Source organism: Stenella coeruleoalba, assembly GCF_951394435.1.
Source record: "Stenella coeruleoalba genome assembly, chromosome: 10".
Lineage (NCBI taxonomy): Eukaryota > Metazoa > Chordata > Mammalia > Artiodactyla > Delphinidae > Stenella > Stenella coeruleoalba.
Window position 1 is genome coordinate 66912147 of NC_137156.1, and position 25772 is coordinate 66937918.

At 39.3% G+C, this 25772-nt stretch overlaps 1 protein-coding gene across 2 annotated transcripts in view; it reads left to right on the top strand.

Annotated features, from left to right (window-relative positions):
- Positions 1 to 25772, top strand: part of RBM6 (RNA binding motif protein 6) — a 107018-nt gene that overhangs the window by 16033 nt on the left and 65213 nt on the right. Inside the window, exons 2-5 of one of the 2 annotated variants that reach the window (XM_079933616.1) lie at positions 5160 to 5268; positions 9362 to 10640; positions 12509 to 12598; positions 13858 to 13927. In XM_079933616.1, the coding sequence (XP_079789742.1) occupies positions 5225 to 5268; positions 9362 to 10640; positions 12509 to 12598; positions 13858 to 13927 (1483 nt within the window). In that variant the 5' untranslated portion in view covers positions 5160 to 5224. Of the gene's footprint in view, positions 1 to 5159; positions 5269 to 9361; positions 10641 to 12508; positions 12599 to 13857; positions 13928 to 25772 lie in introns of those variants that run through there. The other variant, XM_079933617.1, reaches the window with a different exon arrangement.

The window sequence follows — 25772 nt, forward strand, 5'->3', positions numbered from 1 at the left end:
TCTGGACTCTCAATTCTGTTTTATTGATCTTTGTTTATCCTTATGTCAGTGCCACACTGTCTCGATAACTGTAGCTTTGTTTTCTTTTTTTTTTAATTGGAGTATAGTTGATTTGCGATATCGTGTTCATTTCAGGTATACAGCACAGTGATTCAGTTTTTCGTATACACACACACACACACACACACACACACACACACACACATACACATATTCCTTTTCAGATTCTTTTCCCTTATAGGTTATTAAAAAATACCGAGTATAGTTCCCTGTGCTATGCAGTAGGTCCTTGTTGGTCACCTATTTTATATATAGTATTGTGTATATGTTAATCCCAACCTCCCAATTTATCCCTCCCTGCATCCCCCCTTCCCCATTGGTAACAAGCAGTTTGTTTTCTATGTCTGTGAGTCGCTTTCTGTTTTGTAAATAAGTTCATTTATATCATTTATATCATTTTTTTAAGATTCCACATAGTAGCGATATCATATGATATTTGTCTTTCTCTTTCTGGCTTACTTAGAATGATAATCTAAATGTTGCTGCAAATGGCATTATTTTGTTCTTTTTTATAGCTGAGTATTCCATTGTATATGTATATACTACATCTTCTTTATCCATTCATGTGTCAATGGACATTTAGGTTGCTTGTAGTTAAGTTTTAGAATCAGGAAATGTGAGTCCCCTAACTTTGTGGTATGTGTTCTTTTCTATTTTGCACAGATGATACCATATTACAAATAATATTTTGCACATATTTTTAAACTTAATATATAATAGTTTATCCTATATAAATTAACATAGCTATTTCATTTTTTGAGAGTTGCATAGTATTTCAGTAGTACAAATATATTCTGTTGATGTAATATAGATTTTATAATCTTTTGCTATTACAAACAGTGCTGCACTATGTACCTTTGTAAACATGTCACCTCACATTGTAAGTTTCTAGAGAATGAATTCCTAGAAGAGGAACTAGAAAGTCAGAAGTAATATGCATTTAAAATTTTGTGAATTCTAGTTTATGTAGAAGGAAAACTATGGAAAACTGTAGAATTTTTCCTTATGCTATTGATGTCTAACTTTATCCTGTTTGGGTTAGAGAGGATACTTTGTACGGTTATTTATCTTATAAAATCTGTTGAGGCTTGTTTGTGGCCCAGCAAATGGTCCATCCTGAAGAATATCCCATGTGCACTTGACAAGATGTGATTCTACTGTTGTTGGGTGGAGTGTTCTGTGTCAATTAGATGTGTTTGGTTTATTGTGCTAAGTTCTCTGTTTTCTTACTTATATACTGTCTGGTTGATCAATTCATTATTCAAAGTGAGGTTTGAAGTTTCCAACTGTTATAGAACTGTCTACTTCTCCCTTCAGTTTCTTTCAGTTTTTGCTTCATATATTTTGAGGGTCTGTTATTAGGTGTATAATGTTTATGATTTATCTTCTTGTGTTTTTTTAACCTTTAAATTAATATATAATGTCCTTTGTCTTTTGTACCTTTTTTGATTTAAAGTCTGTTTTGTCTGATACTAGTATAGCCACCACAGATCTCATTTGGTTACTATTTGCGTGGAATATTTTTTTCTGTCTTTTCCCTTTCAACCTATTTGTGTCTTTGGATCTACAGCGAGTCTCTTGTAGACAGCGTATAGTTGGATTATGTTTTTTAATCTATTGTGCCAATCTTGTCTTTTGAGAAGAAGATTTTAAACTGTTTACATTTAAAGTGATTACTAATAAGGAGGAACTTCTGCCATTTTGCTATTTGTAATCTATATTCCTTATAGCTTTTTTCCCTTCATTTCTTCCATTATACCTTATTTAGTGTTTAGTTGATTTTTTTATAGTGAAATGTTTGATTGCCTTCTCATTTTCTTATGTGTATATTCTAAAGATATTTTCTTTGTGGTTACCATGGGAATTACATTTAACATCGTATAGTTATAACAATTTAATTTGAATTTATACCAACTTAAGTTCAATAGCATAGAAAAACTGCTTCTATACTGTTCCTTTCCTTCCCTCTGTTTTTTTGTGTTTTAATATATTATCCCATTGCTTCTATTTATTTATTTATGTATGTATGTATGTTTGGCTGCATTGGGTCTTTGTTGCTGCACGCGGGTTTTCTCTAGTTGCAGTGAGCGGGGGCTACTCCTCGTTGCGGTGCGCAGGCCTCTCACTGCGGTGGCCTCTCTTGCTGTGGAGCACGGTCTCCAGGCACATGGGCTTCAATAGTTGTGGCTCGCGGGCTCCAGAGTGCAGGGTCAGTAGCTGTGGTGCACGGGGTCAGTTGCTCCGCGGCATGTGGGATCTTCCCAGACCAGGGCTCGAACCCTTGTCCCCTGCACTGGCAGGTGGATTCTTAACCACTGCACCACCAGTGAAGTCCCCCTTCCCTCTGTTATTGATGTCACAGATAGCATCTTTATAAATTGTGTCCCATTAACCTAGATTAATAATTTTTTTAAATAAATTTATTCATTTATTTATTTATTTTTGGCTGCGTTGGGTCTTCGTTGCTGCACGTGGGCTTTCTGTAGTTGCAGCGAGTGGGGACTACTCTTGGTTGCGGTGAGCAGGCTTCTTATTGTGGTGGCTTCTCTTGTTGCGCAGCGTGGGCTCTAGGTGCGTGGGCTCAGTAGTTGTGGCGCACGGGCTTAGTTGCTCCGCGGCATGTGGGATCTTCCCGGACCAGGCTTGAACCCGTCACCCCTGCATTGGCAGGCAGATTCTTAACCACTGCGCCACCAGGGAAGTCCCCCTTCCCTCTGTTACTGATGTCACAGATAACGTCTTTACAAATTGTGTCCCATTAACCTAGGTTAATAATTGTTTTTTATGTGTTTGTCTTTTAAATCATGTAGAAAGTAAAAACTGGAGTTAAAAATTGAAGTCACAATAATACTAGCTTTTATAATTGCTCTTGCTTTTTAAATCTTTACTGAAGCTTTATTTCTTCATATGGCTTCAAGTTACTTTTGACTTTCTTTCATTTCTTGCAGGGCCCATCTACTGGTAACAAATTCCTTCAGCTTTTGCTTATCAGGAAATGTCTTAATTTCTTACTCTTTTTTTTTTTTTTTTTCCACGCCAAGTGGCATGCGGGACCTTAGTTCCCTGACCAGGGATTGAACCCGTGCCCCCTGCAGTGGAAACACAGAGTCTTAACCACTGGACCACCAGGGAAGTCCCTCTTTCTCATTTTTGAAGGAGAGTTTTGCTAGATATAGAATTCTTTTCCTATACCATTTTTGCAAAGGCTGTATTCCTTAGGTGTGATCACTGACACCTGTTCTCTTAGCCTTTGTTCATCTAATGTGTTAACCAAGATTTCCTTGAATTCTAGGAGCTCAAACAGATAAAACAAAAATGGACAAAAAACACACCAACAAAAATAAGAGAAAGAAAAACCCACCTCTCTTTGTTTTTGCAGATTGGTTCTGTGCTGGAGCCATTCCTTCAACACTTAGCTAGGCTTGCTCTGAACCTAGAGATTAGCCTGAGGTGAAAGCTTAGAGTCTTCTCAGGTTTTGTCTGATCATGTGTCTGGGTATGCTTGTGGTGTTCTAAATTTTCTCATATACATGGTGCCTTGGAATGTCCTAACTCCCCAAAGTGTTTTCACCCCAACCTCTCCATATCTGTGAGTCTGTAGTCTGCTTTGCAGCTTTTATTAGCAGTGCCTGCCGCTTTTCCCCCCAGAGTTCTGAGTTAGGTAAAACAGAGGCAAGTACCTTGCATCAGTCCTTCAGATAGCCCCCATACAGATTAGAACAGATGTACACAATAATTTACAAATCAGGTTTCCCTTGGGTTTAGGGAGGGAGCTGAAAACTGGGCTGCCCTCAAGACAAGAACCACTGCCATGCTGGGGTGGGGGTGGGGCAAGGATCAGTAAAAACACCAAAAAACTTTCCTATTATTTTGAGGATGACTTTTTCATTTTTTATTCTTTTTAAAAAATATTTATTTGGCTGCGCCTGGTCTTAGTTGCGGCTCGTGGGATCTTTAGTATGGCACGTGGGATCTTTGTTGCGGCATTCGGCATCTAGTGCCGCTGACCAGGGATCGAACCCAGGCCCCCTGCGTTGGGAGCGCCGGATCTTAACCACTGGACCACCAGGGAAGTCCCGAGGATGACTTTTTCTTGACTGAGTGTTCAGTTGGTTGTTGTAAAGCTTTGACTGTTTTCTAAAGCTACAACAAAGTTGGTTCAGACTGCTTGTTTTTTGATGTTTCTGTTGAGGAATGAGGCTTTGGAATTTCATAGCCTGTTGTTTTGCTGACATGTGGGTTGTGTTTTCACTCTCTTGATAGTGTACTTGGATTCACAAAAGTTTTCAATTTTGATGAAGTCTACTTTATTTTTTCTTTCGTTGTCATAGTAAGAAACCATTGCCAAATCCAAGGTCATAAAAGTTTGCCTCTTTTTGGGAATTCCCTGGTGGTCCAGTGGTTAGGACTTGGCTCTTTCACTGCCTGGGCCCAGGTTCAGTCGGGGAACTAGGCTCCCACAGGCCTCGTGGTATGGCCAAAAAAAAAAAGTTTGCCACTTTTTTAGTAGCTGGAGCACAGGTCCTGTGATGACTTCTCAGCCTTAGGTTACATGCCCATCTTCAAAGCAATCACTGTGGTGAGGTAATAGACTATTCTTGCTTTTTTTTTTTTTAAATTTTTATTTATTTTTTGGCTGCTCTGCTTGGCATGTGGGATCTTAGTTCCCCCACCAGGGATTGAACTTGTGCCCCCTGCATTGGAAGCTTGGAGTCTTAACCACTGGGCAGCCAGGGAAGTCCCAGTAATAGACTATTCTGATTGGCCAGGCTGAATAGAGTAGGATCAGCTGCACAGACTGAGAGTGGTGTTTATGCTAAGGTGCTATTTCCGAAAAGGAAGATAGAATGGGTGCCAGAAAAATAAGTAAATATATTATGAAGCATTCTTAGTACATTGAGAAGTTGATGGCGCCCTAGAGTGCACATTTTAAATTTAAAATGTATTTGTCTTGCTATAAATTAACATGTAAATGTTTAAAAGTGACTTCCAAAAGTATACCTGCTGATGTGGTCCCTGATAAGCCAAACAGGAGGAAATTGGTTTATTCTTTACTTCATGTTCCAATGTACTCATTTTTTGTGGTTTGTTTTGTACAGGTACTGTGATAACCAGAGTTTGGTAGCAAGGATCTACTTATTGGACCCTCTTGACATAGAAAGAGATGTGGGGGGATTCTCGATCTGCTAACAGAACAGGACCTTTTCGGTAAGTCTTTAAATTTGAATATTGAAATGTCAGTATTTTAATGATACAGTATAATATTTTTGGCCTACCGTAAGGAGGGATATTTTCTAGAAATAGCTCTGATTTTTTAAAAATAGAAACTATTTAAAATTTTTCTAGTCATTTCTAAAGTGATTGTGAGACTAAATACCCAGTGTGCCAAGTGTTTTGTGTTTTAGCATTTTTAAAAGCATTAACAAAATCCCCCAATTTCTAAAAATATTTTTTGTCTCTTTTAGCAAAGTAATACATATTTGATTAATAAGGAAAGCTAGTAAAAAATGTACATAAATGTATGTAAATGTTTCATTAAATTCAGTAATTTATGTCTAGAATCCAGAGCTCTGTCTTTCCTGTGACATATTGTGTTTCAGCTACCAAAAATAGTTCTGAGAAACAAAAATTACTCGATGCAATTTTCTAAGCTACATTTCAATTTTAAGGATTACTAGGTACAAAGATAAGTGGAGAAGGTGGTACCATTCAGTTGTAAATGGATTATATTTTAGAATTGTGGGAAGTTAATTTCTTATAGCCAGTATAATAAACACTGATGATGGTATTTTAAAACTTTTGCATTGTGTTTACAATTGGAATATGATTGTTATGGCTTTAGTTGGTATATGGCAAAGAAATCTGACCTTTAAAGCTATACATTAAAAAATATTTATGCTCCAGGGAGTTCCCTGGTGGTCCAGTGGTTAGGACTCCATACTCTCACTGCCAAGGGTCTGGGTTCAGTCCCTGGTGGGGGAACTAAAATCCCACAAGCCACGTGGTGTGGCCAAAAAAAAAAATTTATGTTCTAATTGAAACTTTTGTTAGTAGTAAATTTTCTTTTTGATTGGCAGTCTGCAGGATCTTCTTGTGCAAATTCAACAGATGTTTTATTATTTTGAAGCTTGGGGTTCCAATGAAAAATTAAGGGAGAGAACTAAGTTTTAAAAAAATCCGTATAGGGCTTCCCTTGTGGCGCAGTGGTTGAGAGTTCGCCTGCCGATGCAGGGGACGCAGGTTCGTGCCCCGGTCCGGGAAGATCCCACATGCCACGGAGCGGCTGGGCCCGTGAGCTATGGCCGCTGAGCCTGCGCGTCCGGAGCCTGTGCTCCGCAACGGGAGAAGCCACAGCAGTGAGAGGCCCACGTACCGCAAAAAAAAAAAAAAAAAAAAAAAGTCCGTATAATATTTAGTAAAACTAGTTTCATGAATAAAGGGGTCTTTACTTTCTGCTTAGCAGTCTTTAAATTAAAGCAGTGGTGGTGATGCTGGTTATGTTTTTCCTTTCACAATATTAAGGTCTGGATCAGTGGTCAACAACAACAAGCTGTACAGCCTGCAGCTTGTTTTTGTTTTATTGGAACATAGCCCTGATCATTCATTTACAAATTGTCTATGGTTGCTTTCATGCTGCAATGGCAGAGTTGAATAGTTCTGACAGAAACTGCAAAGCCTAATACTGTCTGACTCTTTATGGGAAAAGTTTGCAGATCCCTAGTCTAGATTAGTGAGTTTGTACTTTAACATTTAAAAATCTCTCCTTTTTACTTATATTTATGGATAATTATTTGTAAGTAAGGCTGTTTCCTATAAGCCTTCAGGAATTAGGTAACTTTAGCTCTATTGCATCACTTAAAAATTTTTTTCAGAACATTTTCTCTTTGAATTTATTATTTAAAATTGTATTTCCCCACCTTAATTTTAGTTTAAATATAAGTCATTACATTGCTATTTTTTAAGATCTTTGACCAGAAAGAGACATAGTTTATATAGCATAACTTTTGGGGGGACTAATTTGGGTGAAAAAGGTATCTTGCAGGAAAATAATTTTGTATTTATTTTAACAACTCATCTTCTTAAAATTTTTAAAAATTTGGTTGAAAATGATTTTCATAGCCACTGCTATTTTATACTAATAGAAGTGTTTCTTGAATAGTCTACATAAAATACAGTTCTAAGAACCCTAGTACAGTGGTTACTCTAGATCTCTTTGATCTTCTCCACTGAAGAGGGTAAGGTAATCCTTAGGGTAGTATTCAAAGACACTGTTGGATGTGTTCTGGTCAGAGAACATGTAGATTTAGATACCTCAGCACTCAGCCTGTGAGTGTCTGCTGAGGCTTAAGTCTTCCTGCAAGCTAACTATTGGGATTTTTTTTTTCGTTAATTTTTAAATTTTTTGTCTGTGTTGGGTCTTTGTTGCTGTGCACAGGCTTTCTCTAGTTGTGGCGAGTGGGGGCTACTCTTTGTTGCGGTGCACGGGCTTCTCATTGCAGTGGCGTCTCTTGTTGCAGAGCACGGGCTTTAGGCGCGTGAGCTTCAGTAGTTGCGGTGCGTGGGCTTCAGTAGTTGCGGCATGTGGGCTCAATTTTTGTGGCACGCAGGCTCAATAGTTATGGCGCACGGGCTTAGTTGCTCCATGGCATGTGGGACCTTCCTGGAAGAGGGCTCGAACCCGTGTCCCCTGCATTGGCAGGTGGATTCTTAACCACTGCGCCACCAGTGAAGTCCCTAACTATTGGGATTTGAATGATTTTAAATATGGGTGACACCAGAATTAGTGGTAATGTCTTAATTTTAGTGTTATATTGTATTACTTATGAAGAACATTTAAAGTTGCTTCTCTTATGATGAACCCCATAGATATAACTAATGTTAATAGGAGCTATTGGAAGTTACCATGTTCTGAAAATCCATTAAATATGCATCATTCAACTGTTTAGGTTACTATTGTTAAATTCCTATTACTTTTTGGAAAGGGTTTGGCATTGTAACTGTTTCGCTTGCACTGAGTAACCCAGAAGCAGTTTTCTGTTGAATCTTTCTATAGCAGTGTAGTCTGAGTTCAGAAGGGTCATGTAATAGAACCTGTATATTCTGGAAGGAGAGAACTGAGTTGGACTTGATCTCTTAATACTTTTGTTTTACTGCTAAAAAGCAGGTAACCATTCAGATCATTTCATGTTTTCCTTTTTCATGCCCTTCTCTCCCCTCCCCTTCAAGCTCAGTATCCTAGGTACCTAATTGCCTATTTAAATTCCCTAATCTTTTACCAAAGTCAAAACGTATAAAATGGTCTGGAGCTTAAGACAAAGGGAGGAAGTTAGGTAGTATGAAAGATTGGGCCAATTCTCATTTATCTCTTGAGTTCTGTAAACTGAGAATGTGAATTTAATACTATGCTTATTTTAAAATATATTGTATTACCATGAAAAATTAGATGAGGCATTAGAATCTAGAAAATCAGCTTCTTTTTTGGGGACCTGGTGATAATGCTTGAAGGCCTAATGCTCTCTCTAGGTCCCTTTCAGTATTAAGCTCCTGGATGCTGTTGCTTGGTTTAGTCGACTTAACACATGCTTTGTGGCATGATTCATGCTGCCTTCTGAGATACCCTTGAGTAGTAACAATAATAGGACCCAGGTGAGAGCAGTTCTAGGCAGAGCCACTGTAGAACTAGGATTTAGATGCAGCCAGGGCTGATGCTCAGCTGGTGAACACTGGTATACTCCTAGTGATTTACAGCCAGTGTTTCTTCATTTTGGGCCTGCATCCATTCTGACTGGGTGGTGTCCATACTGTGGCTGTAATCAAATATTTTGGAATGTTACTCCTGTATGCACCAATGAGAAAGACACCTCCTGAAACCTACTGTATAAAATTTACAGTGCATTGATTTTTCTGATGTATAGGAATCATCATGCTGATCTTGGAATTCTAAGTTCCCTGGCTATAGGAAATGGACATTTTTGTAGAGTGTCACCATTGCTAGCTTATCTGGTGTTGCGGATTTTCCCTGTTGCAGGACTGGGTGAAAGCTTTTTCTGCAGCAGTCATGTTGAAAACCTTGTGTTGACTTTCCTCGTGTTCTGAAATGGGAATATAAAAGTTTACTACGCCACTTCGTCTTAAAATAGCAAAACATTGCTGTTTTCTGCAGATCTAGGACCTTGTTACAGAACTCTGCCAAAAAAAAAAATGTTTACAGAAGAATGTGCTGTGATTAGAGAAGAATATGCTGGTGTGTAGATTTCAAACTCTCTGGACAATATGAATAACACTGTCTTTGTTTCTACAGTGGGAGCCAAGAAGAAAGGTTTGCTCCCGGGTGGAACAGGGATTATCCTCCTCCTCCCCTTAAGAGTCATGCTCAAGAGAGACACTCTGGCAACTTTCCTGGCAGAGATTCACTTCCCTTTGATTTCCAGGGGCATTCGGGGCCTCCCTTTGCAAATGTAGAGGAGCATTCTTTCAGCTATGGAGCTAGAGACGGACAGCATGGTGACTATCGAGGAGGGGAGGGACCTGGACATGATTTCAGGGGGGGAGATTTTTCATCTTCTGATTTCCAGAGCAGAGATTCATCACAGTTGGACTTCAGAAGTAGGGACATACATTCTGGGGATTTTCGCGATAGAGAAGGACCACCTATGGACTATAGGGGTGGGGATGGTACTTCTATGGATTATAGAGGTAGGGAGACATCTCACATGAACTACAGAGACAGGGATGCTCATACTGTTGACTTTAGAGGTAGGGATGCTCCTCCACCTGACTTCAGGGGCCGGGGCACTTATGATTTAGATTTTAGAGGCCGGGATGGATCCCATGCAGATTTTAGGGGAAGGGATTTATCAGATTTGGATTTCAGGGCCAGAGATCAGTCCCGTTCTGATTTTAGGAATAGAGATGTATCTGATTTGGACTTCAGGGACAAAGACGGAACACAGATGGACTTTAGAGGCCGAGGTTCAGGTACTAGTGATCTAGACTTTAGGGACAGGGATACACCACATTCAGATTTCAGAGGTAGACACCGGTCCAGGACTGATCAGGATTTTAGGGGCAGAGAGGTGGGACCTTGTATGGAATTTAAAGATAGGGAGATGCCCTCTGTGGATCCAAATATTTTGGATTACATTCAGCCCTCTACACAAGATAGAGAACATTCTGGTATGAATGTGAACAAGAGAGAAGAATCTGCACATGACCATACAACAGAAAGGCCTGCTTTTGGCATTCAGAAGGGAGAATTTGAGCATTCAGAAACAAGAGAAGGAGAAACACAAGGTGTAGCTTTTGAACATGAGTCTCCACCAGACTTTCAGACCAGCCAAAGTCCACTTCAAGACCAGGACAAGTCACAGCTTTCTGGAGGTGAACAACAGAGTTCAGATGCTGGTATGTTTAAAGAAGAAGGTGGTCTGGACTTCCTTGGCCGGCAAGACACTGATTACAGAAGCATGGAGTACCGTGATGTGGATCACAGGCTTCCAGGAAGCCAGATATTTGGCTATGGCCAAAGCAAGTCTTTTCCAGAGGGCAAAACTTCCCAAGATGCCCAACGGGACCTTCAGGTATGTTAATGGAGTGGATTGCTTTTTTGAATTTTGCTTTTTCGTAAGACTTTTCTGAGGGGTGAAGTGTAGAGTCCAGGACCATTAGTCCGAGGTCTTAACTTTGTACATCCATTAAAAAGCAAGATTTGTATTCAGTGTACATCTCTAGAGAAAGGGCCCTCAGTTCAGATCATATTTTTGATGTGTGTCTCTTCATTATTTTGCTTGATGGTACTGATCGAAATGCTTTGGGATAATTTAGTTTGAAAGTATTTGTCTTTGCGAGTTGGTTCTCTCAACTCTTACATGGTCAGGCCTGTGGCTGTTTAGGGCTCATTTTCTTATTTAAACTCATTTAGAGAATACCTAGGATATAGAGATAGAGAATACCTAGTTATGAGGCGGTGATATTAATGTTGCAAGTATTCTGTTGAAGCTAACTTAATTGACTTAAATGTTGAATTTCTGTATGTATAATGTATAATCTAATGTATATATAATCTAAGCGAGGAGAATTATGTTTGCAGTTGGACATTGAAAATATTATCTTTTAAAATAGGTATTACCCATCTCTATTGAAGTTTCTGTTATTTTGGACAGTAATTCTAAGACATGCTAACCAAATAATGGATTTTGAGAATGTTAGAGGTGGATGGCCATATAATTTATTGTTCAAGTCAGGACACTTTCAAGAGTAAAAGAGGGGGCTTCCCTGGTGGCACAGTGGTTGAGAGTCCGCCTGCTGATGCAGGGGACACGGGTTCGTGCCCCGGTCCGGGAAGATCCCACATACCACGGAGCGACTGGGCCCGTGAGCCGTGGCCGCTGAGCCTGCGCGTCCGGAGCCTGTGCTCCGCAATGGGAGAGGCCACAGCAGTGAGAGGCCCATGTACCGCAAAAAAAAAAAAAAAAAAAAAAAGGGTAAAAGAGGACACTATTTGTAATTGTGCCAGGAGAGTAGGCATAACTGGGAGGTGTGGTCACATAGTTATAGGAGACTTTTTTTTCCCAAAAGTTAAACCCTTTTTATAACTGTTGAAATGAAAGAGGATCAGTTAGAGCTGAGACTTTTTGTGTGTGTGTTGTATGCGGGCCTCTCACTGTTATGGCCTCTCCCGTTGCGGAGCACAGGCTCCGGATGCGCAGGCTAAGCGGCCATGGCTCACGGGCCCAGCCGCTCTGCGGCATGTGGGATCTTCCCGGACCGGGGCACGAACCCGCGTCCCCTGCATCGGCAGGCAGACTCTCAACCACTGCGCCACAAGGGAAGCCCTGAGAGCTGAGACTTTTGTGAATATGGAAAATGCAGATTTCTCTGAATTGTACTGTTAAGTTATATTGTCATATGACACCTTTTGACTGTTCTGGAATTTGTTTATAGTTGACATCTTTGATAAGTGACATCTGGTTTTATTTATTTATTTGCTGTTTTCTCATTCAGGAAAAGAAAATTTTAGTTTTGAGAATCTAGGTGATTTTTTTTCCTGTTTATAAAAGTCATATTCAGTGTTGTTTCTCTTAATTTTCTGCTTTACTATTTTAAAATTCCCTCAATGACCATGGGTCTTAGCACACTTGTATTCTAATGATTTGAAATCAAATTTTGGGGGAATTCCCTAGCAGTCCAGTGGTTAGGACTCAGCACTTTCACTGCTGGGGCCCGGCCTCAATCCCTGGTCGGGGAACTAAGATCCCACGAAAAAAAAAAAAAGAAAGAAAGAAATCAAATTTTGGAACTCAGAAAAATAGACAATTATAATTTTTCATATCTTCATATGATATAAGTCATTTTGATTTTTGATCCTGAGTACCTGTATTTCATGTTGTTTCATTTTGCGCATTAACATGTATTTGTTTCTAAAATAATTTTTTATTCTGGATTCAAGGATCAAGATTATAGGACTGGCCCAAGTGAGGAGAAACCAAGCAAGCTTATTCGATTAAATGGGGTGCCTGAAAATGCATCAAAAGAAGAGGTAAGGCTTATTTTCTTTTTTCCTTTTCCTTTCTTTTCATCAATTAAAATTGTTTTTTTAACTTTTTATTTTGAAAAATTGTAGATTCCCAGGAAAGTGTAAAGAAATATTCAGGGAAATCTTGATTATCCTTCACCCAGCTTTCTCCTGCCCGTCCCCCAGTGTCAACATCTTGTATTACTGTAGTACAGTAGCTAAACCAGGAAATTGGCTTTGGTGTAATCCATAGAGCTCATTCATTTTTCACCAGTTACACATGTACTCAACTGAGGTGAGGTTTGTTAAAAAAAAAAAAAAAAATTATGACAAATGATTGCTGTCCTTAGGCCTGATAATCGTCCTTTAGGGGATGATCCAAGATGCAGTTACATAAAGATACATAAAGATGCAGTTTATTGACAGTAGTAAAAACTGGGATCTGCCTAACTCCTCAGTGGTAAAGGACTTGGTGACTAAACTATGGATGACCTTAAGGAAGAGTTTGGTCAGAATATACAACACAGAGCAGACAGTGCCTTACTCTGTATTAGGCAGTGTGTGATGTTTACAAGCATTAGTTCATTTAATTATCACAACATCCTATGAAACACATACTCTTTATTGATTCATTCCAAATATTAAGCACTATTGTATTCCAGGCAATGTTCTAGGCACTGAGTGATATAGCAGTGAACATTATGAAGTCACTGCTTCCATGGATAATAAAAAATAAGCAAAAAAAAAAAGGAAACTAAAGTAAGGGTTTAGAGCATCATTGGGGTATAGGCTATTTTAGATTGGGTAGTTTGGGAAGACATCACTGAGGAAGTGACATTTGATCCCAGGCCTGAATGCAAGTGAGAGAACAGTCCATTTGAAAATGGGGAGAAGAACTGACCAGGCTGAGGGAGTTCAGGTGCCATGGCCCTGGACTGGAAAGAGCTCAGTGCATCATCTTATGTTTAAAAGATGAGAATCCGGATGCTGAAAGGTTACACAGCACATGAGCAGGAGAGGCTTGGAATACAGGCAGTCTGATTTCAGAGCTTGAGTTCTTGAGGTTATGCTCTTCTGCTTTTTTTATGTACTTGAGAATTTTTAAATAATTATGTTCTACTTATTCAGCAGTTTTTGAATGCCTGGAGTGTGTATGGCTCAATTTTGCCTTTGTAAAGTAATCATAGCTTTAAATTATGTAGAATAAAAGCCACTAGGGGAAATATAATATTCAGTATTTGATTATGATGTGTATCATTACTGTACATACCATATTCTTGCAGATTCTTAATGCCTTTCGGACTCCTGATGGCACGCCTGTAAAGGACTTGCAGTTGAAGGAGTATAACACAGGTGAGTTTCATGACTTGCATGCAGCCTTGGGTTAGGAAGAGTCTTTGTCAGATCTCTGCATCTTGTGCTACTCAAAATTTTTTTAAGAAACCATAGTTAAGATTTTCGGAAGTCTCCTGTTGATGCCTTCAAATAACAGCCAGCTTTAGTGTTAGCTGTGGTTCTTTGTGGATGTTCTTCCACACATGGGCAATAAAGATGCATGTTCCAGTTCTTCTGAGTGCCTGTGAGATATAAAGTGAGTGTTGTAGCATTTGTCCCCAAATATATTTTATATAATTGAATCATTAAACTTACTGCTTATGTTCTTCATGGTGGTGGAATGTTTACGTTTGAGCCTGGTAAGATTTTAATTATCTTACTATATGTAAACTTTTACATTTCATTTCTTCAGCGTGGAATTTTCAACTTTCCAGAGAAATTGTACAAATTAGTGGTTTCTTGAAATTTTAGTCTTATTCTGCGAACAGACTCCTGCAACAGCTATTTTGTTGAAACCCATGAATAGATCCAGAAGAGCTTTCTTTTTGACCTCTGTTCTGTGGTCTGAACTGCTGATTAGACTTTCAGAATATCCTCCTAGTATTTTAGAGTACCAGGTTTGGTCAGTTTCTTCAAATCTTATTACAGAAAAAGTAATCAAAAGTGAAATGCCATGCACTCAAGGTATTGGACCAATATTTTTAGGACTACACATATGAAATGGTTTAAAAAGGTAATATTTAAGTGATCTATTTTGCAGAATTTTAAATTGAAGAAGTAGAGCATTAGTCTTTTCACAAAACTTAGAATTTCAGTAATTCATATTAAAGAACTCTTCAAGTAAGAGTAAGCCATATTTTTGAGAAGTTTACTTTTAAACAGTTTACCATGGAATAAAATTTTTGCATTAACTAGATAGCTTCTTTCGATTGGTTCTACAGAGGAAAACGATCCACAAATTTCAAGCACAAATAAATTTTTGTGCTTGAAATAATCTGGTGTTTGAGTTAAGTACAGAATTTTTTTTTCTGTAATTTGACAACAAACTCAGAAGCATTATTTCTCAGAAAGCTATTGTTCCTTTGTTTTAAATATGTCAACTCTAAATTTTTGGAAACGTGACTAAGAGTAGTTAAGTTGTTCTTGCACACCACTTTTTTGGCAGGGAGGGGCATGTGTCTCATACATACTTTATTGATTTACTATTAACTTTGGGAATTAAAACTAGAATTTATAGGCTGCTGTTGCTTTTTGACTCATAGGGCAATAATTTCAGCTTTTATGTTGTTTCATGAACTGTGCTTTCGTTAAGTATTGGTATTTTTAGGAAAAAGACATGTCTTGATGTTTAAATAGCAGCAATTGCAGTTCTTCCATTTCTGTAGTAGTCATTGACTTTCTATGTGTATTGTCAGATTTATTAGCAGAGTAAAACCTACATTAACTTACATGGTTCACAGAGGGAGTTCTTAAATTTCCTGGCTGTGGTAGCTATTAAAATTGTAGCTGGCACACCAGAGATACTGATACACATGTGAAATCATTCAAGACAGGACAGTGGTTTAAAAAAAAAAATCAGCTTTCAGGAAATGCACTTTTCTTGACATTTTAATATATGAAGTGATAGTGTAATAAAAAAATATATATGCACATACATATATGTGTATATATATATATACCTTTTGAAATGAATGGATTGGATTACCAGTCCCATGTTATCCATATTACATCACTGTGTGGCAAGTAGAATGAACTTTTTAAATTATCAGTCAGATCATGTTATTCCCCTGCCTAACACCCTTTAACACCTTTCCATCTCAGTTGGAAGAAATTCCCAACTTCTTGTTTTGACTTACACAGTCTTGCATGAGTTTGCCCTTGGCTGTTTGTCTGATCTCATCCCATACTGCTCTCCACCTTTCTTATTATACTGTAGCCACACTGAGCCTTTCTCTAGTCCTTGGCGAATAAAGACTTCTTTCTCTGTCAAGGCCTTTGCACTGCTCTTCCCACTGATCCTCACTTGTCTTTTGGGGTTTAGTTCTTGACTTCAGTTTCAACTCTCAGAGGCCTTGCCTCACCATCCAATCTGAAATCACTCCTCAGTCATTTTTTATTGTATCTTGGTTTGTCATCATAGGATTTATCACTTTGATATTTTTCTCAGCGGTTTTGTGTGTCTTATTCCTCTCACTAGAGAGTTAGCTCCATGATAGCAGGAGCCTCGTCTGTCTTGTTCCCTCCTGTTTACCCAGTTCTTGACACTCTGCCAGGCCCTGATGGGTTCCCAGCATGCCTGGAATGAATAACGTGGTGTATGTGGAGTAATGTATATGGAGAGCAGCTGTGGTCTCCTTTCAGGTGAGGTGCATTAAAGGGTAGTTTAGGTTTCACAGCCATGCACTCTTATATATCTGCTGAAGAACATACCTTGAAACAATCAGATGTTCTGAGAACTTTAACATTTACTTGTTTAAAGGTTTTGTGTGAATTTTAGTAGAAATGGTGTCTTTTATAAATGGCAGTCAATTTTTTAGGCTAGGATAACCTGCAGAGACCATGTAGGATGGATGTTGATCATAAGAGGGGGATTGTGGGGTAGAGTTTATCCTTTTAGTTGATGTATTGGGGAGCTAGTCTGTAACAGAGAAAACATTAATGCCTCTTCACTGACTCAAGTAATATCAGTTTAATTTTTGTCTCATTTAGAGCTGTGTAAGTACAGGGCCACAACTTCTATCCAAAATCTGTGGGATCAGATGAATTTATGAATTTTTTTGAATATAGAAAGGTAATGTGGTACATAGCTCATACATGAATTATTTCTCCCAGTGGGATGTGTATCAGACGTAATACTTCTGCAGCAAAATGAATATTCTTACTAAGAAGATGACTATAAAGAGACTAAGTGTAGTATATAGATCAAGATTTGTCTCCAAATGACTTCACTGAAAATTTACCAAAAACTTGGTATTTAGGGGATATTTAGATTTTGGAATTGCAGATAAGGGACTGTGAACCTACACATATTGTGTACGTTTGAGTTTTTCTATTGCCATGTGCAAATATATAATAACCCTATTAGTTGTAAAAGTACCTTGACTTATATGATTATATTCCTGGGAAAAGTACCAGGAATGAAATGTCTTTTGGTGACTGAGCAAATAAACTCTGATATACACATACAATGGAATACTACTCAGCAGCAAAAATGATGAAACTATGTGTGCATGTAATAACATGGATGAATCTCAAAGGCATTATGCTAAGTGAAAGAAACTAGACTCAAAAGGCTACATACTGCCCTGGAAAGAAATAAAGTACTGATACATGCTACAACTTGAATGAACCTTGAAAACATTATGCTCAGTGAAGGAACCAGGCACAAAAGACCACATATTGTCTGATTGCATTTATGTGACATATCCAGAATAGGCATATCTGTAGAGACAGAAAATGGATTGGGTAGTTTGGTGGTTGTTACGGGCTGGAGAAGAGGGAAAGGGGGAGTGACTGCTTAATGGGTATGGGGTTTCCTTTTGGGGTGATAAAAATGTTCTTCTGGAACTAGATAGTGCTGATGGTTGCATAACACGGTGAATGTACTTAATGTCACTGAATTGTACACTTTAAAATGGTACATTTTGTGTTCTCTGTACTTGATTATAATTTTAAAAAATACTGCATACTGTATGATCCTATTTATATGACATTCTGGAAAAAGAAAAATTATAGTAATAGAAGATAGTGGTTGCCAAGGTATTGGGGGAGGAGTTGACTGTAAAATGGAAGCATAAGGGAATTGGGGGGCATAATGGAACTGTTTTATATATTGATTGTGGCAGTGGTGTATCAATGTTAAATTCACTGAAGTTGGTAACTACTGTGGTTATGTAAGAGAACATCCTTATTCTTAGGAAATACACAGTGAAGTTTTTAGAAGTAAAGGACCATGATGTATGCAGTTTTCTCTCATGGGGTTTAGAAAAAAAATTTGATGAATATGGAGAAGCAAGGGAGTAGATATGACAACATGTATCAATAGATGAAACTGGTAATGGGCATATGAGTGTGTTCTTTGTACTGTTCTTGCAACTTTTTTTGTAACTTGGAAATTATTTCCAATAAAAATATGAAAAACTGACATAAATCTGATGTATCCTATTTTAAAACAATCAGCAGAAATCTCGCAAGATAAAGACTACAATGAACTATTTCTGTCAACAAACTATAGAGCAGTGGTCCTCAGTGGATCCTGGACGAGCAGTGTCAGTACTACCTCTCACTTGTTAGAAATACATATTTTCAGATTCCTTTCTAGTCCTTCTGAATCAGGAACTCTGGGGGTGGGGCCTACCAATCTCTGCTTTAACAAGCCCTCCATGCGATTTTTTTTTTAATGCTTATTTTATGTATTTATTTGGTCGTGCCGGGTCTTAGATGCGGCAGGCAGGCTCCTTAGTTGTGGCATGTGAACTCTTAGTTGCAGCATGCATGTGGGATCTAGTTCCCCGATCAGGGATCAGACTGGGGCCCCCTGCATTGGGAGTGTGGAGTCTTAACCACTGTGCCACCAGGGAAGTCCCTCCATACGATTTTTTTTTTTTTTTTTTTTGTGGTACACGGGCCTCTCACTGTTGTGGCCTCTCCCGTTGCGGAGCACAGGCTCCGGACGCGCAGGCTCAGTGGCCATGGCTCACGGGCCCAGCCACTCCGCAGCATGTGGGATCTTCCCGGACTGGGGCACGAACCTGTGTCCCCTGCATCGGCAGGTGGACTTTCAACGACTGCGCCACCAGGGAAGCCCCCTCCATGCGATTTTTGATGCACCCTGAATTGTGAGAATGATTGCATTCGATTATTTGTTTATAGTCTTTATTCTAGAACTTTTTTGCACCGTTTAAAATAGACAGTAAGCAAGTGGACCTTCAGTAAGTAGAAAAGCCTAATGCATATGTGCCTTAGGAGCCCATGGCAGGGCCTTGCCTACCTGATATCAGTTCTCCTGTACAGAGCTGGGGCAGGAACTGGAGTAGTGTTGATGTTATTTTATGTTCTTAGTTGTTCTTTCTGTTTATGTAGCATACTTCCTCCAGAGATCTTGGAATGGTTGTAGATGTTCGCATTCTCACAGTGTTTTTCTGATATTTGAATGCAGACAGAACTGCTGTTGATTTTTAGATGGACTTGAATACTGACAGTATAAAGCTTGCTGTGATTTTTTTCCCAAAGGAATTTGTATCATTTAAGTAAAAACAATATAGCTTATGGATTATGTTTCCTAATAAGTCTCAGACATAGAAAGTAACTCTCTTACAGTAAACTGCAGTACTACAGAATTGTTTTAGTACTGCTTCATTAAGTAGTGTCAGAAAGTTAGAAGGTTAATAGGGTGGTGTTAGTAGGAAGAAGCAATATCTTGCTTTGATTCTGTCAGTGTTCATATAGTGAGTGGACACAGTTTTTGTGACCCTGTGAAGGAAATTTCTTCTTAGGAAGTAAGCATTTGCAGCAACCAAGTCACTTGGTCTCGTACCCTAGCATTTTGGGTATATTGAAAGTGTCAGAGGCTCTCTGCATTTATTAAGGGAATAGGCTCATATCCTTTCATTTTTCACAATTGAAATGGTTTGAGTTTTTACGTCTGTGTTGATGAAACAGAAGTGCCTTCCTTAAGAAAAGAAAAAACTCTAAGAGAATCTTTCAGTTTAGGGGCAGAAATCCATTGTGAAATGGGTTGACATGGATGATACAAAACATGCATAGTTTATGGTATTCCAGATGGAGTAGCTCAACATCATTTAGAAAAAATAAATTATAGTTGGCAAATGCAAATACACATTTTTGGGTTTTTTTCCTGGCACTTACAGAATAGACAAGTAAAACTTTTAGTTCTTAGGGGAAAACTGACAAATCAGAAAATATCACACTTACTGTCACATCTCTAAAACTACAGACGATCTTTTCAGCCAGGAGACTTACTGGGTTTGGTACCACATTTGGGGAGGGTGTTTACAGATGAGCCTTAAGGAAAGGTGGCTGAGCTTTAAAAATAAGAATGTCTGGAAAGCCAAGAGGCACTTTTTAGGGCTGGGTGGGTCTTGTGGAGGCAGTGGATGGACTCTATGGCTGAGTGGAGAACAGTACACCTGGAGAAGAATCCTGTGATGCGGTCCTAGAGGGATCAGGTGAACTGGGGAGAGGTGCTGGAACTAGGGTTAATTTTAGTCATCCTTGGCATTACCTGGGGATTGGTCTTGTTTATTTCATTTTTAACGTTTCCCACCCCAAAGACTTTGAGTAGAAGGTCCTGTTAGAGAATATGGATGTTTTGTGACTCTTACCCTCACTTTAAGGGATTACCTCTCCTGAGAGATTACCTTGGTGTAGACTCTGGAAATGGACAACTTGGCTAAGTACCATGAGCAGAGACATGAGCGAGTTGTCTCTGATGATGATGTATTCTGAACCTCATTAGGTGGTGTGGTACTTACTGCAGAATAGGGGCTCACTGGACTATTGGGAATGATAGCTTGAGGTCCCTGTAGAATTTATAGGAGCAGTAAGGCACTAAGGGTTAGTGACTAAGGGAAGTTTGAGTTTAGGTCTGTCAGCTAGTAAGGGGAGGGGTAGCCTAAGAGGATATAAGTATGTTTTCAGGACTTGGTCAGGGCTGGGTACTTTTGAGGGTTTGTTGCTGACTTTAAAGTAGAATCCCAGTACTGTTCTGGAAAGCAAGACTTTATAATTTCTGGTTTTACTTAATCTTTTTCTTTGGGGTAGTTAACTTTCCTAACACTTAAGATGAAACTCATTTTGTATTCTGGGAGCTGGCTTATTCTTCAATTTAAGCTTCCTTATTAAAACCCCTTAAGTTAGCAAGGATGGTTAGTGGTAGTTTGCAGCCCTGGTAGGGAAGTTTTAATATTTTTATTGACTTTTTTATTGGGCTCCCTGCATGCTACCTTTCCTTGGGGCTTTTGGGTGTCAAGTCTTTTTTTTTAATATGGTATTAATTAATTGATTGATTGATTAATTTATTTATTTATGGCTGTGTTGGGTCTCCATTGCTGTGCGCGGGCTTTCTGTAGTTGCGGCGAGCAGGGGCTACTCTTTGTTGTGGGGCGCGGGCTTCTCATTGCAGTGGCTTCTCTTGTTGCGGACCACGGGCTCTAGGCACGCAGGTCAGTAGTTGTGGCTCATGGGCTCTAGAGCTTCTCACTGCAGTGGCTTCTCTTGTTGCGGAACACGGGCTCTAGTCACACAGGTCAGTAGTTGTGGCTCACAGGCTCTAGAGCGCAGGCTCAGTAGTTGTGGTGCACGGGCTTAGTTGCTCTGCAGCATGTGGAATCTTCCTGTACCAGGACTCAAACCTGTGTCTCCTGCGTTGGCAGGCAGATTCTTAACCACTGCGCCACAAGGAAGTCCTGGGTGTAGAGTCTTAATCTGGATCTGAGAATGGGACATCTTTCGCAACCCAAGGCATCAGTTTATTCATAAGCAGGGACCACCAGCTTGGCAGTTTTTGGTTGGTAGACTATGTAGCATTGGAGGTCTCTATCTAAACCACACAGGACATCTGTAGGTAGAACAGACAGGTGACAGTATAGCATGACAGTGATGAGCAGATGCCTTAATTGGCAAGTTATATTCTCTTCCCTAGAACTCTTTGGCTGAGATGGAATTTGCCTCTCTGAAATGCAGAAGGTGTTTGAACTCTGTTTATAGCCCTGTGTCAGTTCACTGCCTTTCTGAGTTCCTCACTCTTCTTTAGGTAGAATTGCTATAGTCCTCACTTGTCTTTTTGGTCAAATGCTTAGGTGGCTTTGGCCGAATCTTAGTTTGTATAAGGCTGTATGGGGTTTCCTGTGCCTTTTGGTAGTTAGAAGAATTCACTGAAGAGTTCCCTCTGATGGGGTAGCAAGAAGAAAAGAGTCGTTAATCAGCCTGCATAGTGCAGGAGCCTGCTTGAGTCCCAGCTTCAGTTCAGGGAGGAAAAGTCATTTATACAGTTACCTTCAATGAGAAGTAGATAGAGGCCATCCATAAAAACTATTTATGGGATTTAAAGTACATTGGCTTCTTCCTTTAACTTTCCCCTTGCAGAACATCTGATTTGTACTCGCCCTTTCTAGCTTACATTCTCTACCCTCAGAATGTAAATTAAAGCAATTTTTCCCTACTTCCATGTTTCTTACTTAGGTTATCACTTAGGTCTTCTATCTAATTTAAATACAAGCCTCTTAGGAACTATTTGGTGGTTATGGTTACACTACTTTGTGAATACACTACTGAATTGTACACTACTGAATTACACTACTTTGTGAATATACCACTGCATTTTATGGTATGTGAATTACATGTCAATTTTAAAAAATAAGCCTTCTTGAAAACTGGTTGACAACTTTTAGAGGCAACAGGATTAAAAGAGAATAACACCTAAGTGAATGCTTGAAGGTAATCACTGGTCAAAGAGATCAGCAAATAAAGTGATGTCCCTTGAGTTTCAGAGAAGTAAAATAAATCAAGACTTTTCATGGGTATTATAGGAAATGATCAGACAAGAAGTAGAGAAAAATGCATACACATGGACCTTTTTTGTGTGCTTTCTGGAAGGCTCATTGTACCTCTGTTCCAATGCATTTTTTTAAAAATAAACATGATCCAACTATATGCTGTCTATGAAAGACTCACTTTATTTTATTTTTATTTTTTATTATATTTTTTTATTTTTGGTTGTGTTGGGTCTTCGTTGCTGTCCACGGGATTTCTCTGGTTACGGCGAGCGGGGGCCACTCTTCGTTGCGGTGCAAGGGCTTCCCATTGCAGTGACTTCTCCTGTTGGGAGCACGGGCTCTAGGCATGTGGGCTCAGTAGTTGTGGCACACAGGTTTAGTTACGCTGCGGCATGTGGGATCTTCCTGGGCCAGGGCTCGAACCCATGTCGCCTGCATTGGAAGGCAGATTCTTAACCACTTCGCCACCAGGGAAGCCCCCAATGCATATTTTTTAAAAAGAATATTTTCAACCTCTAAAAATGTAGTTGGGTTGTAAGAATTTGTAAATTCTCAGAGAGAAGCTGTTTTCTACATAGGAGACCTTTGGAGGCCTTGATGGTCTTGGTTATTTCAGTCTCAGTATTGGGGAAGTTTCTCTACTATTTCTCCTTACTAAAAGAGGGCTGCTTTGCCTTCAGGGGAGTTTTTAAATGATCTGGAGCACTTTGAGATGTTTAGAGTGGTCTGAAATGTGACTTCCAAACCACCTCAAAATGTACCTTAGGAACCAGGATAGGGGAAATGGTAATATTTCGTTTGTAGAACTTAGTCCTGGCTCTGTTGAAAGAATGTTAGTTTTGTTGTGGTATTGCCTCTTTTGGTTTTGTGGGACCTACTGTTTTTTGTTTCTGTTTTTTTTTGCGGTACGCAGGCCTTTCACCGTTGTGGCCTCTCCTGTTGCGGAGCACAGGCTCCGGACGCGCAGGCTCAGCGGCCATGGCTCACGGGCCCAGCCGCTCCGCGGCATGCGGGATCTTCCCGGACCGGGTCACAAACCCGTGTCCCCTGCATCGGCAGGCGGACTCTCAACCACTGCGCCACCAGGGAAGCCCTTGTTTTTGTTTTGACCACGATTTTAAAAACTAGATTTGGACTGGAAAGAGAAAAAAAAAGATATTTATTGGCTTGGTTTATATCTTTCATGGTTCATTCAGTTGTTTTAGGGGCAGGGGGAACAGGAAAAACAAAGTAAAACAAAACAAAAAATTCCTTTCATGTTTATTTGAATGCCCACTAGTGCTTTTGCATTTACCAGAAATGAATGTTGGTTGTCACAGTCGTCAGATACATGTTAGAAAATCCCATGGTACAGGAGTTGGGGTGGGAGCTGCTGAATAGTACTTCATAGCTCTCTGGTGAGGGAAAGTGACTAGATAAGATGATTTTAATTTTATTTATTTATTTTTTAACTGAAGTATAGTTGATTTACAATGTTGTGCCAGTCTCTGCTGTACAGCACAGTGACTCAGCTATATACATATAGACATTCTTTTTTAATATTCTTTTCCATGATGATTTATCAAAAGTATTGAATATAGTCCCCTGTGCTATACAGTAGGACCTTGTTGTTTAGATAACATCATTTTCAAAAATGAATCAAATGTCCCTGACAGGGTAGGAAAATCATTGCTTAATAAATGAAGCTTAAGCTTCATTAGTTTTTTCCTAATAACCGAGCAATTGAATTTGTGTCACAAATTAAATGATTTCCTGCCTTTGCTTGTCTTCAAATCAAAGAAGAAAATATTAGCCAAGCTACAAAAATTCCTGGTAGCAATGTGTGAGGTTATGTGTGAATTGGTGGTTAAATAATATTTGTGTAAGTATTGGAATATGTTTCTTCAACCTGAAAGTATTAGTTAACATTAGTTAACATGTATGTGCTAACTTTGGAAATAAAATATTGGATGAGTAGATCCTCTCAAGAAATTTTTGTCAAAAATTCTGACATACTTAATTTTAATTTCTAAAACTATGCAATGGTGTTATGTTGAGGGAGTAGAGTGTTCTGTTTGTATAATTGTAAGTAATTTAAAATTCTATATTTTTTAGAAAATTTTTCATTTTAGTTTTCAGATTAATATCAAGTCCTAGAAAGTGCTCACCTTGTTTATCAGACAATGAGTATGTTTGACAATGTACAAGCATATCTGATGAAAGGTTTTGGTAAATCTTAATCAAGAATAGTCCTGTATTTTACTTTTTTTTTTTTTAAATTATTATTATTATTTTTTTGCGGTACACGGACCTCTCACTGCTGTGGCCTCTCCCGTTGCGGAGCACAGGCTCCGGACGTGCAGGCTCAGCGGCCATGGCTTACGGGCCTAGCCGCTCCGCAGCATGTGGGATCTTCCCGGACCGGGGCATGAACCTGTGTCCCCTGCATCGGCAGGCGGACTCTCAACCACTGAGCCACCAGGGAAGCCCAGTCCTGTAATTTAAAATGGCTGCATGGAGGACAAGTGCTGTCAGTAAGTTAGCAGCAATACAGGGGCAGCTGTCTCATCTTTAGTCCCTGAGAGCGCTTTGTAATAGAAGCACAGGGGTACTGAAATGTATTATCTCATGCACCCCTGAAACCACCCTGCAAAGGAGTTACCATCATTGCTACTTGGCATATGAGATAACCCAAGCCCAGAGAGAAGTGCCTTGCCTGAGGGCACATGATGAATTAGCTGTAGCTTCTTGCCTATGTACATAACTGTAGAAGTTACTTTGTGTGTTGCTCCAGTGAAGATACTCATTACAAGTGATGTGGCGTTGACTGAGCGCCACCGCGTGCCGGGTATTTTGCTAGTGTTGGGTGTACAGAAATGAAAATATCCCCCTCCCCCACTTAGTCTGGGACCTCTATTGTTCTGGCATCATCTCTCTGCATGGGCAGTTTGCTTCAGCATTGATCCTACTCCTCTCTTGGGTGATCCTTTTGCCACTCCTGTACCATCTTTCCTGTCAGGTTGGAGTGTTCTTAGCTGGGGGGAGAAACTCAGATCTTATTCCTGATGGTTGCTCTGTAGGTTTTTTTGTTTGTTTTCAAGTGAACAAAAATTGAACTAGATCATTGGCTCTAAAAAGAGTAGTTGTTCCCAGATTTTTAAAAAGTCCTGGGGATTTAATATACAGGGTTGTGACTATAGTTAACAGTACTGTATTGGATATTTGAAGGTTGCAGTAAGAGTTGATCTTTAAAGTTCCCATCACAAGGAAAACAAATCGTAACTGTGTATGGTGATGGATGTTAACTAAACTTATTGTGGTAATCATTTTGCCGTATATACATATATCAAATCATCATGTTGTATCCT